Source organism: Leptodactylus fuscus, chromosome 7 (genome assembly GCF_031893055.1).
Source record: "Leptodactylus fuscus isolate aLepFus1 chromosome 7, aLepFus1.hap2, whole genome shotgun sequence".
In the NCBI taxonomy this organism is placed as follows: domain Eukaryota; kingdom Metazoa; phylum Chordata; class Amphibia; order Anura; family Leptodactylidae; genus Leptodactylus; species Leptodactylus fuscus.
In genome coordinates, this window is record NC_134271.1 from 86,475,522 (window position 1) to 86,488,356 (window position 12,835).

General features: G+C 42.1%; 1 protein-coding gene across 5 annotated transcripts in view; it reads right to left on the reverse strand.

Annotated features, from left to right (window-relative positions):
- Positions 1 to 618: 618 nt before the first annotated feature.
- Positions 619 to 12,835, reverse strand: part of DICER1 (dicer 1, ribonuclease III) — a 44,713-nt gene continuing 32,496 nt past the window's right edge. For all 5 annotated transcript variants that reach the window (XM_075282441.1, XM_075282440.1, XM_075282438.1 and 2 more), the window contains 10 exons: positions 12,304 to 12,486; positions 11,811 to 11,916; positions 11,547 to 11,722; positions 10,239 to 10,944; positions 9,406 to 9,561; positions 6,735 to 7,569; positions 5,936 to 6,204; positions 5,462 to 5,624; positions 2,512 to 2,587; positions 619 to 2,425 (listed from right to left, as the gene is read on the reverse strand). In XM_075282441.1, coding sequence (XP_075138542.1) covers positions 2,260 to 2,425; positions 2,512 to 2,587; positions 5,462 to 5,624; positions 5,936 to 6,204; positions 6,735 to 7,569; positions 9,406 to 9,561; positions 10,239 to 10,944; positions 11,547 to 11,722; positions 11,811 to 11,916; positions 12,304 to 12,486 — 2,836 coding nt within the window. In that variant the 3' untranslated portion in view covers positions 619 to 2,259. The remainder of the gene's footprint in view (positions 2,426 to 2,511; positions 2,588 to 5,461; positions 5,625 to 5,935; positions 6,205 to 6,734; positions 7,570 to 9,405; positions 9,562 to 10,238; positions 10,945 to 11,546; positions 11,723 to 11,810; positions 11,917 to 12,303; positions 12,487 to 12,835) is intronic.

Genomic DNA, 12,835 nt, shown 5'->3' on the forward strand with positions numbered 1-12,835 from the left:
CATTCACATCTGTGCCAGAGACTCAGTTGCAGTGTCTGCCGAAAATGGGAAGAAAAAGTCCTGCACAAAAGACTCACTCCACCACCGGTTTCAGTTTTAAAATGACAGATACCCGACGGACCCCATTATAGACAATGGGGTGTGTTGGGGTCCATGTGTAACCACTATTTTACCGGTTCACCTATAGAGCGCTAAATGTGAACCTAGTGTAATCAGAACACTTAATAAATGCAACATAATCATTCTTATGTCATTCTGAAAATGGTGGTGAAAATAACCTATTCAAAGCAAAAAAAAAAAATTGTGAATAAGCGGGACTTTTCTCCTAGAAAAAAGAAATTGCCTTTTGGATTATAATATACAAGTGACTAAACTACTCTTGGCTTTTATAAAGTAGTTATACACTAAAAAGGTGAATTACACAAACCATATTAAAGAACAGGTTATACACTAACCATATTAAAAGTAAATTCCAAATTTTTAAAAATGAAAAAAAAAAAAGAATAAAAAAAAATTAAAAATTAGAAGGATGACTAAAGAGGGATATCAGTACAGAAAGCAGTATTCTAACATCTAAGATTTTTGTAATATGTGGTGCCACATAAAGCATGTTAGATTTTAAAAAAAGGAAACAAAAAAAAAAAAAAGATCCTATGTTGACAACTGAAGGGCAGCAGATGCATCTCCATTGGTAACAGTCTCCCTTCCCACTTGCCTTAATCTATGCAAAACCCTTTGATTTGTTTCAAGGCTTCAAGCATCAGTAGAAAAGAACAATTGCAGCAAACCTCTGATGATGTGACTGTGGCTGAAAGCATCCCACTTTTTTTCTCTTTTGAAAGAAACACGAGAAACACGTAAAATTAAAGAGGTAATATAGTTACAGTGCAAATAAAAATACGCATTTCAAGCTTAATACATCAACATAGCACCGAGACAAATGAGAAAGCATGCAGGGAAGAGGAAGAAAAAAAAAAAAAAAAAAAAAAGGATAAATGAGGTATTCAAGTGAAGACTGCCTACATAAGATTAGAAATTTAGGCAAAACCCCCAACCCATAATAATAAAAAAAAAAAACAGACATAAAAAAGCCCCCCTCTAAACTAAAAGACATAGTTTTGATGAAATCACTGAAACAGCAGTCTCGTTCAGGTCACAATTTGTTTTTCTTTCGACAAAATCCTGCAAAGTTTTGGTGGCAAATATGAGTGGCAGCAAATACAACTTAACAAAGCAAAGACAGGCAAGGAGACTCTTCCACGTCTTCTCATATGTCAATAAAAAAAAAAAAAAAAGTTACATTGTGACGCCCAACACATCTTGGTATATGCAGCATTCACATGAAGATGTCAGAGGTCAGGAAATCCATCTGGGTGAATAGATTTATTTCCATTCCAATGTTTCTCCCCATGGAAAAATTAATAAAATTCTGTTATAAACTAATTTCCATTGCCACCTTACAAACATGTCGGGGAAGAAGAAAAATAAATTTTACAAGAATTACTGCATTTGCATTGCATCCAGAAATTACTAGACCTGCTTGAATGAACACAAAGGTTTGTTGTCTCTAAGGCAGTAGGAATTATTGTTAGAAATGTTGTGGGGGGATAATTACAAAAAAAAAAAATAACCATCTGTAACGCTCATCCTTTCACTCGCTTTTTGACACAAAATGGTGTCCTTCTATAAGTGCAATGTAAATGGTAAGGTTTTCTTGCATGACACTCAGTGAGGAAAACCTGGGAAATCCCATCAGACCAGATAACCCCAATAAAACTTCTATAAAACCCCAAAAACAAACAAACAGAAAACAGCCCTCAAAATGTGGATAAAATATTTAACGTATGTGAATATATATCTATAGATTTCATTCACAGGTACATAAACTTTTCTTAACTCTTTTCAAGAGCCCAAAATCTGATCTTGAACCCTTTCACCCTAAAGTGGAAATCTTCTAAGACAATATGGAGACCATTTTCATAACTTGCTATATCATGGTTAAAGCACTCTTGTGATTAGACAAAGCAGACGTTGCGACAGGTGACCAGATTGTGTTTGCACGCTATATCTTTCCCTGCGATGCACTGCAGGGTGCTTGCAGAAAGGCCCGGACTGGGGGATCCCTCAAAGCAGGTGTTTGAGTTATGTGCTCCACACTGATATTCTGTGATTGGTTCCTCTGGATGCCATTTGTTTTCATAGGGTTACATATCTGTTTTGTTGATGGGCATTGGCCATGGCAGCGGACAATGAGATCTCTCAGCTGCTCGCGACCTGAGGTTGATTTGCTTTGAGGCTTCTGAGGGCTCGTCTAGCAGCTGCCGATTTGGCAATTCTGTAACTCCTGCCAACCCCTTTGAATTTGCCTTTTCCTACGACTTCCACGGTGACACGTACTTTGCCATCGTAAGTCCTCTCGGCCGGACTAAGAAAGAGAAAATTGATTTAATGGATATCAAAACAAGCCTCATATATTTGGTGCAGAGCTTCATGAAGGATGCTAGCACTCACCTGAATTTGGCAGTCTCCGGCTCCATTTCCAATAATTCTCGAACAGGGGATCGGGGAACATTAGCTGAAAACTTTTCTGTAACAAAAAGGTTATTAATTCAGTAAGTATTTGGAGTCCACAATGCTCCTCAGCTTAAATGTAAAACCTGTTGCAATCACTGGTTAAATATAATATATATATATATATATATATATATATATATATACATACATATACACATATACACACACATACATATATACACACACAAACAAAATTGTTGGTACCCCTCATTTAATGAAAGAAAAACCCACAATGGTCACAGAAATAACTTGAATCTGACAGTAATAATAAATAAAAATTCTATGAAAATGAACAGGTGAAAGTCAGACATTGCTTTTCGCATCAACAGAATTAAAAAAAAATAAAATAAAACTCATGAAAGAGGCCTGGACAGAAATGATGGTTCTCTTGTTGCACAACCTTTTGAGGCAATCGCTACCATCAAAGGATTCATGGGTCAGAGCTCATAGGAGGCCACTTCAGAATAGTCCAATGTTTTCCTCTTAGCCATTCTTGGGTGTTTTTAGCTGTGTGTTTTGGGTCATTATCCTGTTGCAAGACCCATGACCTGTGACTGAGACCAAGCTTTCTGACACTGGGCAGCACATTTCTCTCTAGAATCCCTTGATAGTCTTGAGATATCATTGTGCCCTGCACAGATTCAAGATACCCTGTACCAGATGCAGCAAAGCAGCCCCAGAACATAACAGAGCCTCCTCCATGTTTCATAGTAGAGACAGTGATCGTTTCAAGATATGCTTCATTTTTCCGTAGTGTGAACATTGTGAACATAGAGATAATGAGCCTTGCCAAACAGTTCAATTTTTGTCTCATCTGTCCATAGAACATTCTCCCAGAAGCTTTGTGGCTTGTCAAGAATTATTAATTATTACTTTTGTCAGATTCAAGTTATTTCTGTGACCATTGTGGGTTTTTCTTTCATTAAACGAGGGGTTCCACCAACAACTTAGTGTATGTATGTATGTATGTATGTATATATATATATATATATATATATATATATATATATATATAATATCTATATCTATATATATATCTCTCTATATATATATATATATATATATATATATATATATATATACCATATTTTTTGGACTATAAGACGCAGGTTTTAGAGGAGGAAAATAGGGAAAAAAAATTTTGAAGCAAAAACTGGTAAAATAATTAATATATGGGAGTTGTAGTTTTGCAACAGCTGCAAGGCCACATTAACAGGTGACCCTGCAGCTGTACGGGGATGCATAGAGCGTTTTTTTTGCGGGGCCAGCTGTACTTTTTAGTTATACCATTTTGGGGGATATCTATTGCTTAGATCACCTTGTATTGAAAAAAAAAGAGGAGGTGATTTAGAACTTTTATTTATTTCATATTTTTAAAGCTTTTTTTTTTTTTTTTTTTTAACTATTTTATTCCCCCCCGGGGGCTTGAACCTGCGGTCACTTGATCGCAAGTCCCATAGACGGCAATACAACTGTATTGCCGTCTATGGGACATTCTGTGTATTAGTATTACGGCTGGTCATAGACCCAGCCGCAATACTAATATAGCAGTGACAGGCCTGGGAGCCTCATTAGGCTCCCGGCTGTCACCCGAACAGGTCGGCTCCTGCGATATCGCCGCGCAGGAGCCGGCCTGCAACTTTACAGGTACGGGGCCGGTGGGGACCGGCCCCGGGGGAGAAGAGACCGCTGATACTGACCCGGCATCCGCTGTACTAGAGAAGCGGATGCCGGGGAGGGATAGACGCCGGGGCCTGAGACATCGCTACGATCCTCTCCCCTGCATGAAGCCAGCGGCGGGGGCACGGAGGAGCCCCTGCCGCTGCTGGCTTCATGCGGGGCAGAGGAGCGCAGCGATGTCGCAGGCCCCGGCACCTGTAATGGCGTCTATCACTTACCGGCTTCCGCTTCTCTATTACAGCGGATGCCAGGCGCCACCTTCAGACTATAAGACGCACCCTTCTTTTCCCCAAAAATTTTGGGGAAAAAAAGTGCGTCTTATAGTCCGAAAAATACGGTATATACACATACACACAAATATATTCAGATATTAAAATTAAAATATATTATATAACAAAGGGAAAATCGTTTAATTATTCTTGAAGCTTCCTCACCAGCTAATTTTGTACTGTATCTCCACAATACATGGCCTACAGAGTCACAGCTTACCATATTCTGTTTAATTTGCCAAACTGTACTTCCCCACTTAGAGGAGCCCTGGTCACGCGTTTAGAGGTTTTCTGAGATGATTATGTTGATAAACTATCCTCAGAATAGGACATCAATATCAGATCCAACAACCCCTGCTCACCAGCTGAATAGATAGCAGATTTTGGACAAGTACTACAGTGCCATATGTTGTAAAGCAGCGGTGCTTGGTATTGCAGCTCTACCCCATTCACTTAAACTGGAGTGAGCCGTACACTGGTAAAGTGATGAACAACAGCAAGGTCACTGGCCTATTAAGCAGACGCTGATCTGTGGGGGATCGTGCAGAAAATAAAAATCAATCAATCATTGTCAGGGTCGATAGAGATCTTGAAACTAGAAGTTGGCTCCATCGTATCATAATTTTGTAAGACTGAAATACGTCCTTTAATAGGCATCCTAGAGAAAATTAACCTGACTCCCCATAGACCTGCACATGAGTTTGACCTCCTGTTCATATAAGAAACACTGTGTGCATCAGAGAACTAGAGAGGAGATCAGTCTTCTGGAGACAAGCACTTCCCAATAAAGCAGTCAGTAAGTTACTGAACAGTACACTATATACAGGATCATTTTTAAACAGGTAAATAGAGTTTTCACTGGAGTGATTCTTTATATGTTACTTGCATGAAATATACTTCCGTTGAGAATATATATATATATATATATATATAAATACCTATTAACGGTCTCATCATGGGGTAATACACCTGCCATACAGTTTCCAGGGACATTCCACTGTCCATATAAATCGCTCCCGCAAGGGACTCAAATATATCGCCCATGGCTTTCGGAACCTCAATGTCTTCTTCTTTCTCCTCATCCTCTTCTGATCTTCTCAGCTAGTCATTATAAAAACAGGATGAAAGGTTATTATGGAAGGCAGAGGTTGGTGTTCTTAAGACAATGGCTGCTAGCTGCAAGCTCAACGCTGGGACTTCAGCTCAAGATGGTACAGGTAAAATGGGCACACCACGTTAATATGGTGCAGAAAATGCCATAATGTCCAGAGGTCTATCATTCTATATATATGTCGAATTCTAAAAAAAAACGACCATTAGGGCCCACCCATCATCTACTAACAGAGGGGTGGAGATATTGGGGAAACATGAACTGCATCAAATTCCACACAGGAGATAAATGACTCCATTACCTCGGAGTCCATCCCCTGCATCTCGTTCTTCTCCAGCTGAAACTGCACAAAGTCATCTATGACGTGGAACAACTCTGGAGAGACAGCCTTGAAGTATTTGTGGTAGTCATACTTAACAGCAAGTGACGCAAAAATGGTGTTGTTGACTAGAGCCGAGCGCAGGTCAGTGAGAACTCCTGGGGAGTGCTGGCGGGGGTCTTCATAAAGGTGCTTAGTAATGAGGTAGTCCAAAATTGCATCTCCAAGGAATTCTAAGCGCTGGTAGCAGTCTTAAAGAAAAAAATGAAATGAAAAAATAGCATAGGAAACCATGTTGCTCATATACAGGTAACTTGCAATTTACTGCACACAACAAGAGCCTAACTTAGCGTAACCACTTAGCTTTACTCCTGACAGATAGAAAACATCAGATGGGGAAGGGGAGCAACTACTATTGGTTGGAGTAGGTAAGCTACATATCCTTACTAAGCCAACAACTACCTACAGTATTAGCTTATAAGCAGTTACATACTGGAGCGACGCTGACATGAAGGGTTTGGGGAAGGGCGGCGGGAGCGAGTGTGAAAGGAGGAACACTGGTGCGGGATTTGAGAAGGGGGAAAAGGGGCCCCTAGAAGGTGGGTGTGAGCACATAGACAGATGTACCACAGCTGAGACGCGGGTGCAGGCATATCGTCCACAACAACGACACGCGGACAAAGTCACGGGCAAATGCTAGTTACAATATATATATTCTTGAACATTGAGGCAGTATTATAGTAGTTATTTTCGTGTACATAGGGGGCATTCCCTTACTTACCAGTTATGGTATTGTAGTGGTAGGAGGCATGAGTGAAAGCCTGGAGGAGGTAAGCCTTATTCTTAAATTGATAATTAATTCTCTTTTCAAAATTTTCAAATCCAGATATCAGGTGGTCAAGAGTTTTCTCTGCATCTGGGTGGTCGAACATGCATCTGGGGGGTATTTGCAAATAACCGTACTCTATCCCTTTGCAGGTTGAAAGGTCAGAATTTATTGTCTTATTGTTGCGTTTGCTTAAGTCTACACAGTTGCCATGTTTTTTAATCTCTGGGAGAACTTTTAGACCAAGAGAACAGAGGAAGAGCTGGGCAGCCCGCTCACCGCAGCTTGTCAAGTAGCAGCCCAACAAGGCTTCCACACAATCGGCTATACTCTTATCAGCAATGCACTGCTCAGTGTGCAGGTCATAAGAGATTGACTGCTTCCCAGCATCTACTCCACAGTTTTCTTCAGATGGGTTCCAAAAACCCACCACAAAGTCATCTTCTTCGACAGCTTTGCTGGGATCAAGGTAGCACATGGCATCCCATGAGCTATAATCAAAGTCATCAAGATCGGGTGAGAATTGGGAGTTTTCCAGAGAGCTTTTCTTTGGGGTCCTCCATTCAAAGCTTGGGTCAGGTGCAGAAAAGGTTGAAAGAGGAATCTTCTTCACGAAGGCACCAGACCCCATCAGCATACTGTCAATGAATTTTATGTGCTCCTGGTCATACTCCAGAAAGTCATCATCAAAGTCTGCCTCCTCCTTAGGATTTCTCCACATCAGATCTTCATCCTCTTCATCATCAAAATCATCATCCATCTTTCCATTAGCAGTGACGCTGTCGCTGGCCTGTAGATACATAAAACATGGTTACTAAACAGTGCTGTTTATTTCAGGCATTGGTAACTGAATCTCAAACACAATGTGACATTAACGCACAGCCTGAGACTGTATAGCTGCATTATAGTCAATGGGGACCATCAAGCTTGAATGATGTTTTAGCAGTCTGTTGTTCTGGTCTTTCACTTGTCATCCTGACACTAGTGTGAACCTAGCGTAATATAAATCTCAGACTAAGTAGGAGTTTGACAAAGCGGATCCCCCCCCCCCCCACAATCCCCAATGATCTGCTGTCTGAACAGACTGCATCATCTGGGTGAGAGCTATTCACTAAATTCAAAGAGTGCCATACACTGCATGGGGGCTGTGACAGGTATTGCAGCTTTGCTCTATTTACTTCAGGCATGTCAAACATGCGGCCCTTTACAGGCATATCTGCGGCCCACACAAAAGTCTCAAACTTTGTCCCTAAACTTTAGAGACGAAGTTTGAGACTTTTGTGCGGGCCGCAGATGTACAAGGAAAGTAAGCGGTGGATTGGGGCGGCCCTGCTGGACGCAGCGCTGCTCCAGCGGCCGACCCTCACCCTTCGCAGAGAGCAGGTCTCCCTGCCTGCTCCGCTCTGCCAACTCCTCCCTCCGCTCCGCCCCCATCTCCCTCCACTCCGCCCCCTCCTCCCCACACGCTGGGTGACGTGGCCACGTAATCAGGCCCGCACCCGACGTGTGCCTGCATCCTACACAGTCTCACAAGACCGCTGCGCAGGCTGAAGAGCAGAAGCAGGTAAGCTTCTGCAGAAGAAATAGTGATTTTTCAAGTATTACAGTCTGTAGTGCTCCTATTAACCCCCAAGTGCAAGAATTGCAAGTGGGTGGGAAAAAACAGTCCTCAGGCCCAAGGAAGGGCCAGACATCCAGAAGCCCCCCTCCCCCAGCACCCCCTTCCCCATCACTCCAACACAATAATGGTGTCTGCCAGCTTTAACTGAGGTGCCATTTTACCGGCAATCGTAGGCACCCGGAGCAAAATTCGGGGCCTGCGTGCATTTTTATGGCAGCCGGGAGCCTTGTGAGGCTCCAGCCTGTCATTCTATACTTTCTATTGTAGGCTACTCTACATGCATGCGATGCATGGTATTAGTGATCAGTCCCCTAGGCCCTAGCCATTAGCTGCTGTGTGCGGCCCTCGCAACAACCTCTTGTTACTTATGTGGCCCTCGGGGTACCCTGAGTTTGACATGCCTGATTTACTTGATACAAACTAAACTGCAAGCAAGCCACATAATGAATGAACATGACGTCACAGGTCTATGAAGCGTAGCGGTCTGTTCAAGCAGCTAAGTGATAGGGATCCCTGGTATGCAGCCCCCTTCTACTGGATTTTGATGACCTATTGTAATGAGTAACTCAGGTTATCAGTATTAAAATGCCAAAAACCCTTTTAAGGCTCATTTAGGAGCTCAAACATCTTCCTGCGCTGACCAGCAACATAAGAAATGGTGTTAATGCAATGCCTTCCCCTCCCTAGAAAACCTGAAAGAAGAAAACCACTCAAAAATATGTTAGAAGTATCTTTTTCTTAATCCATTGTGCTATGCTCCTTAGGTATTTGGTCTAATCTGAAAATACGCCTGCTTTCCAGTCCATCATAAATGACGGCAGACTTCACACAATGGAGACTTTCCTGTCAGTTTTCTCCACAGAACGAGATGTAATTAACTTGGGGCAAGTGCTGGACTAACCTGCTCAATACGAGGTGTGGGGTCTCCAGGGGCCACACACGTGTTACATTTCATATTACATGGCCTGTTTTAGCGATTCATACAATATTTTGACTCTTACTCACAGTTTCATTACTTTCCCACTTCTCAGAGGAACTTTTATCCTGGTTCACAACGTATCCAGGAGGGAGCCAATTCACGGGTGGATCAAATATGGACACGACCATACGGCTTGGAGAACCTTTCTTCTTCCCGAGACGGTAAAGATTGCAGTTACTCACCTATGACGAGGGGGACAAACAAAAAACCTCTATTTTTTATTTTTGAAAGGTTCTGTAATTTCTAATACAATTTTGTTAGAACAGCATTTCTTGCTACAATTTTCAGGCATAGCGCCGACCTGCCAATGAACAGTGAACTGTAGCGCAGCACATTCAAGTGCGTCAGGCCAGATGCAGTTCCCTGTATAGTTGGTGGCTACAGCACTAGTGTGTAGGATGAAATTGTGAAGAAGCTGAAGAACTACATTGGTGTTGTGGGAACCTACATTCTCAGGATTTGAAGGGGTCCTAGAGATCTCAGCCAGTCATAGAGTAATAGTATATCCTAGAGATATGCCATCACTACATAAGATGGGTATAATCACTATGGAGTTAGCAAGTACAAGAATTGCTAATCTTTTGTTAATTTGGCATAGACCAGATAACAGAACTATTAGACCACAAAGTAACAGATCAAGAGACTTAGGATATATCTAGGACTCCAATCCATTTGTCTTTTCTACTGCTGTCCTTAGATTACCTAAACTGCTTTATCAGCCTGTAGCCATGGAGAAACAGGTCTGCACACAGTGTGAACAAACAAAACAAGACGACTTTCATCATAATGCATCAAAATGCAAAAAAAAATGATTCACATTTTTGGGAGTCTTGCAGCTTAATAATTAAGAATAACTAACCTTCTTGCTTCTCATATAAGACAGTCGACCCTCATGAGCATCAGGGTAAGTGCAGAAAAGATAGGTGGTGATGGCATGTTTCAAAAAGGAGTCACCCAGCATTTCAAGACGCTCCAGGTTAAACCCATCACTGGCATTAGACAATGTCAAAGCTTGTAGGATAAGACCAGGGTTTGGCCCAAGAGTCTTTGAGGAGTACCCGTTGGAAGTCCCATGTTCGCATTTTACACCTTCTACACTAACCGATGGGCTGGGACTCCCACCTGAGGTAGGTTTGGTAGCGTTATTGTCACTCACAGTACATTCAATGCTCGCTGCGGGCTGGTTCTCATTAGGTATATTCTCAAGGGGAAATGAGGTAGAGGATTGAACAGGTAGTTGTTTGCAGCAAGTTGACAGACTCCGTGGGCAAATGTCACCATCACCATTAGTAAGACCGTTACAGGAGACTCCATTAAACACTTTGAGAACGTCTGACGCATGAGCCGCTTGGAGAATACTGGGAGATTTCAGACAGGGCACAGAATAGTTCACAGACATTTGGTCATGGTTTACTGCAGGGACCTCCAGTTTGGCACCATGGTCAAGGATTGCAGCTGCACCCAGTTTACAGTCGCTTACTGGGTCAGATGTCAAGGAATTGAGGCTCGAGATGAAAGTCTTGCTATCGATGGACCTTTTCCACCCAAAATCCAAGTTGGGATAACTGCAAAAAAGGAGGGAAAAAACCCCAAAACACTAAAATTATTATCGGATCAGTGAGACTTCGGAAACCTTTTTTGAACATCTGATTAAGAGGGATGGAATGCAATCGATATGTCACTTTCATGGTTTACTAAACACTGTGCCATACCATTTGAGTGTGACTGTTCCCACAGGCATGAAAACTAACTGTAAATCCAGGCACAACCACTATCAACTGTATGGTACTGTGGGGCTATTAGACAACACAGGTAATGTGATGTGAACTAAAGCACTGTGGCCCCATGATTTTGGCGATTTGCTGGGAGGCAAGAGTTAGATGCCCATTGATCCAATATAGCTGGATAAACTCAATTCTGTAGAGCTGGGGAAAACCTCTTCAAAATTTAAGCACCAGGCACAGCTGCTCTTACAGAGACATCACTGACTGGATAAAAACTGAAGGGGTCAGAGCACTCACTGTGTTCTGATTGGGGTCAGACATGACACATTGATGGCCTATTTTTGTTTTTATGGAAAATCCCATTTAAGAAATAGCTAGAAACCTTCGCCCAGAAGGATTAGGTAGAGTACAACAATGCATAAAGCCATCTAAGCAAATCTTACCGGAAATCCTCAGGAAGGGATTTCACTCCAACACCAGCATCAATTGCTGTCTGGGCTCTTAGCTCCTCTGCTGTCAGGAGACAATGCAAGCGATACAGAATGCTTGGCAAGCACACCGCTTTCCTCCATAAGGATGCTGGGATGGGATGAATAGCACAGAGCTCTGGAACCAAGATCTTTGCAATAAAAGAAAGGAGAAGCGTTTACTGGAGGTGGTGATTGACGAGACTGCACTTCCATACTTGCAATGCTATGGAAATCTACCTGCTTGTTCTGTAAACTTTCCCACTTAGCTTTCCGCTTTTCTGCACTGCTTAAAGGAAGAGCCTTTCCCTTCTGATTTAGGTGCCGTGGAGTCAGCAGGTTAAGTCTAAAGCAATAAATTAACAAGTTATTTTGCATAACAGTTTACAATATCAGTGAAAGGAAACATTGTTATAACCATGAAGGGCTTCAGTCAGAGGCATTCTCATCTTCTAACGTAATAGCAGCAGACATCACCAATCTATGATCTGTGAGCATCTGAACTTTGGGACCTCAGCTCATCCCAAGAATGCAGGGCTGAGTCACGGTCTAGGTTTATCCTGCACAGCATGCTAGTCACCCACTGTACAAAGAACTGAAGTCCGCCCCATTAGAGTGTAAATAAGAATGCCTCTATTCACTACCAGCAAGGAGACAGAAAACAGACATGCTGAGATTATAGCCACAGAAAGTCACAGATCCCATTGCATCACATCTTGCGTGTTTCACATACCGTGACGAAGTGTGGTCAACGTCCAAGAGTGGCTGGTTGAGGTTTGTCAAGTCGAGGTTGTACTTTGTTTTATAATATTCAGCAAACGTTTCATATTCAGGGGAAGGGAATTTACTGAGTGGAGTCAGGTCAGTGTATACATCAGCAACATAGAAACGGTGAGGCTGGTCAAAATTGCGATATCTAGCAAGTGGAGGAATTTAAAAAAAAACAAAAAAAAAAAACGTTTTGGTTAAAATACATTCTGAAATACAGGACCAGGGACACATAGCATAGTTACAGCACATTTGCCACCATTGAGTCACAGGCAGCTAAACAACTGTGATATACATTACCATATACATGGGATTAAAGTCACATCTACAAACTGCCGAAAAAACTGCAGCACAGAGTGTCCATGGTTTTGAACCCACATGAGACATATTTCTTGGACCGGTTACGTGTTGCCTTACCCTAACGAGATTTTATCAATTACGAAATATGACTTTGCTGCCAGATCAGTGGTTACCACAGCACAATCTTATCCAATGCA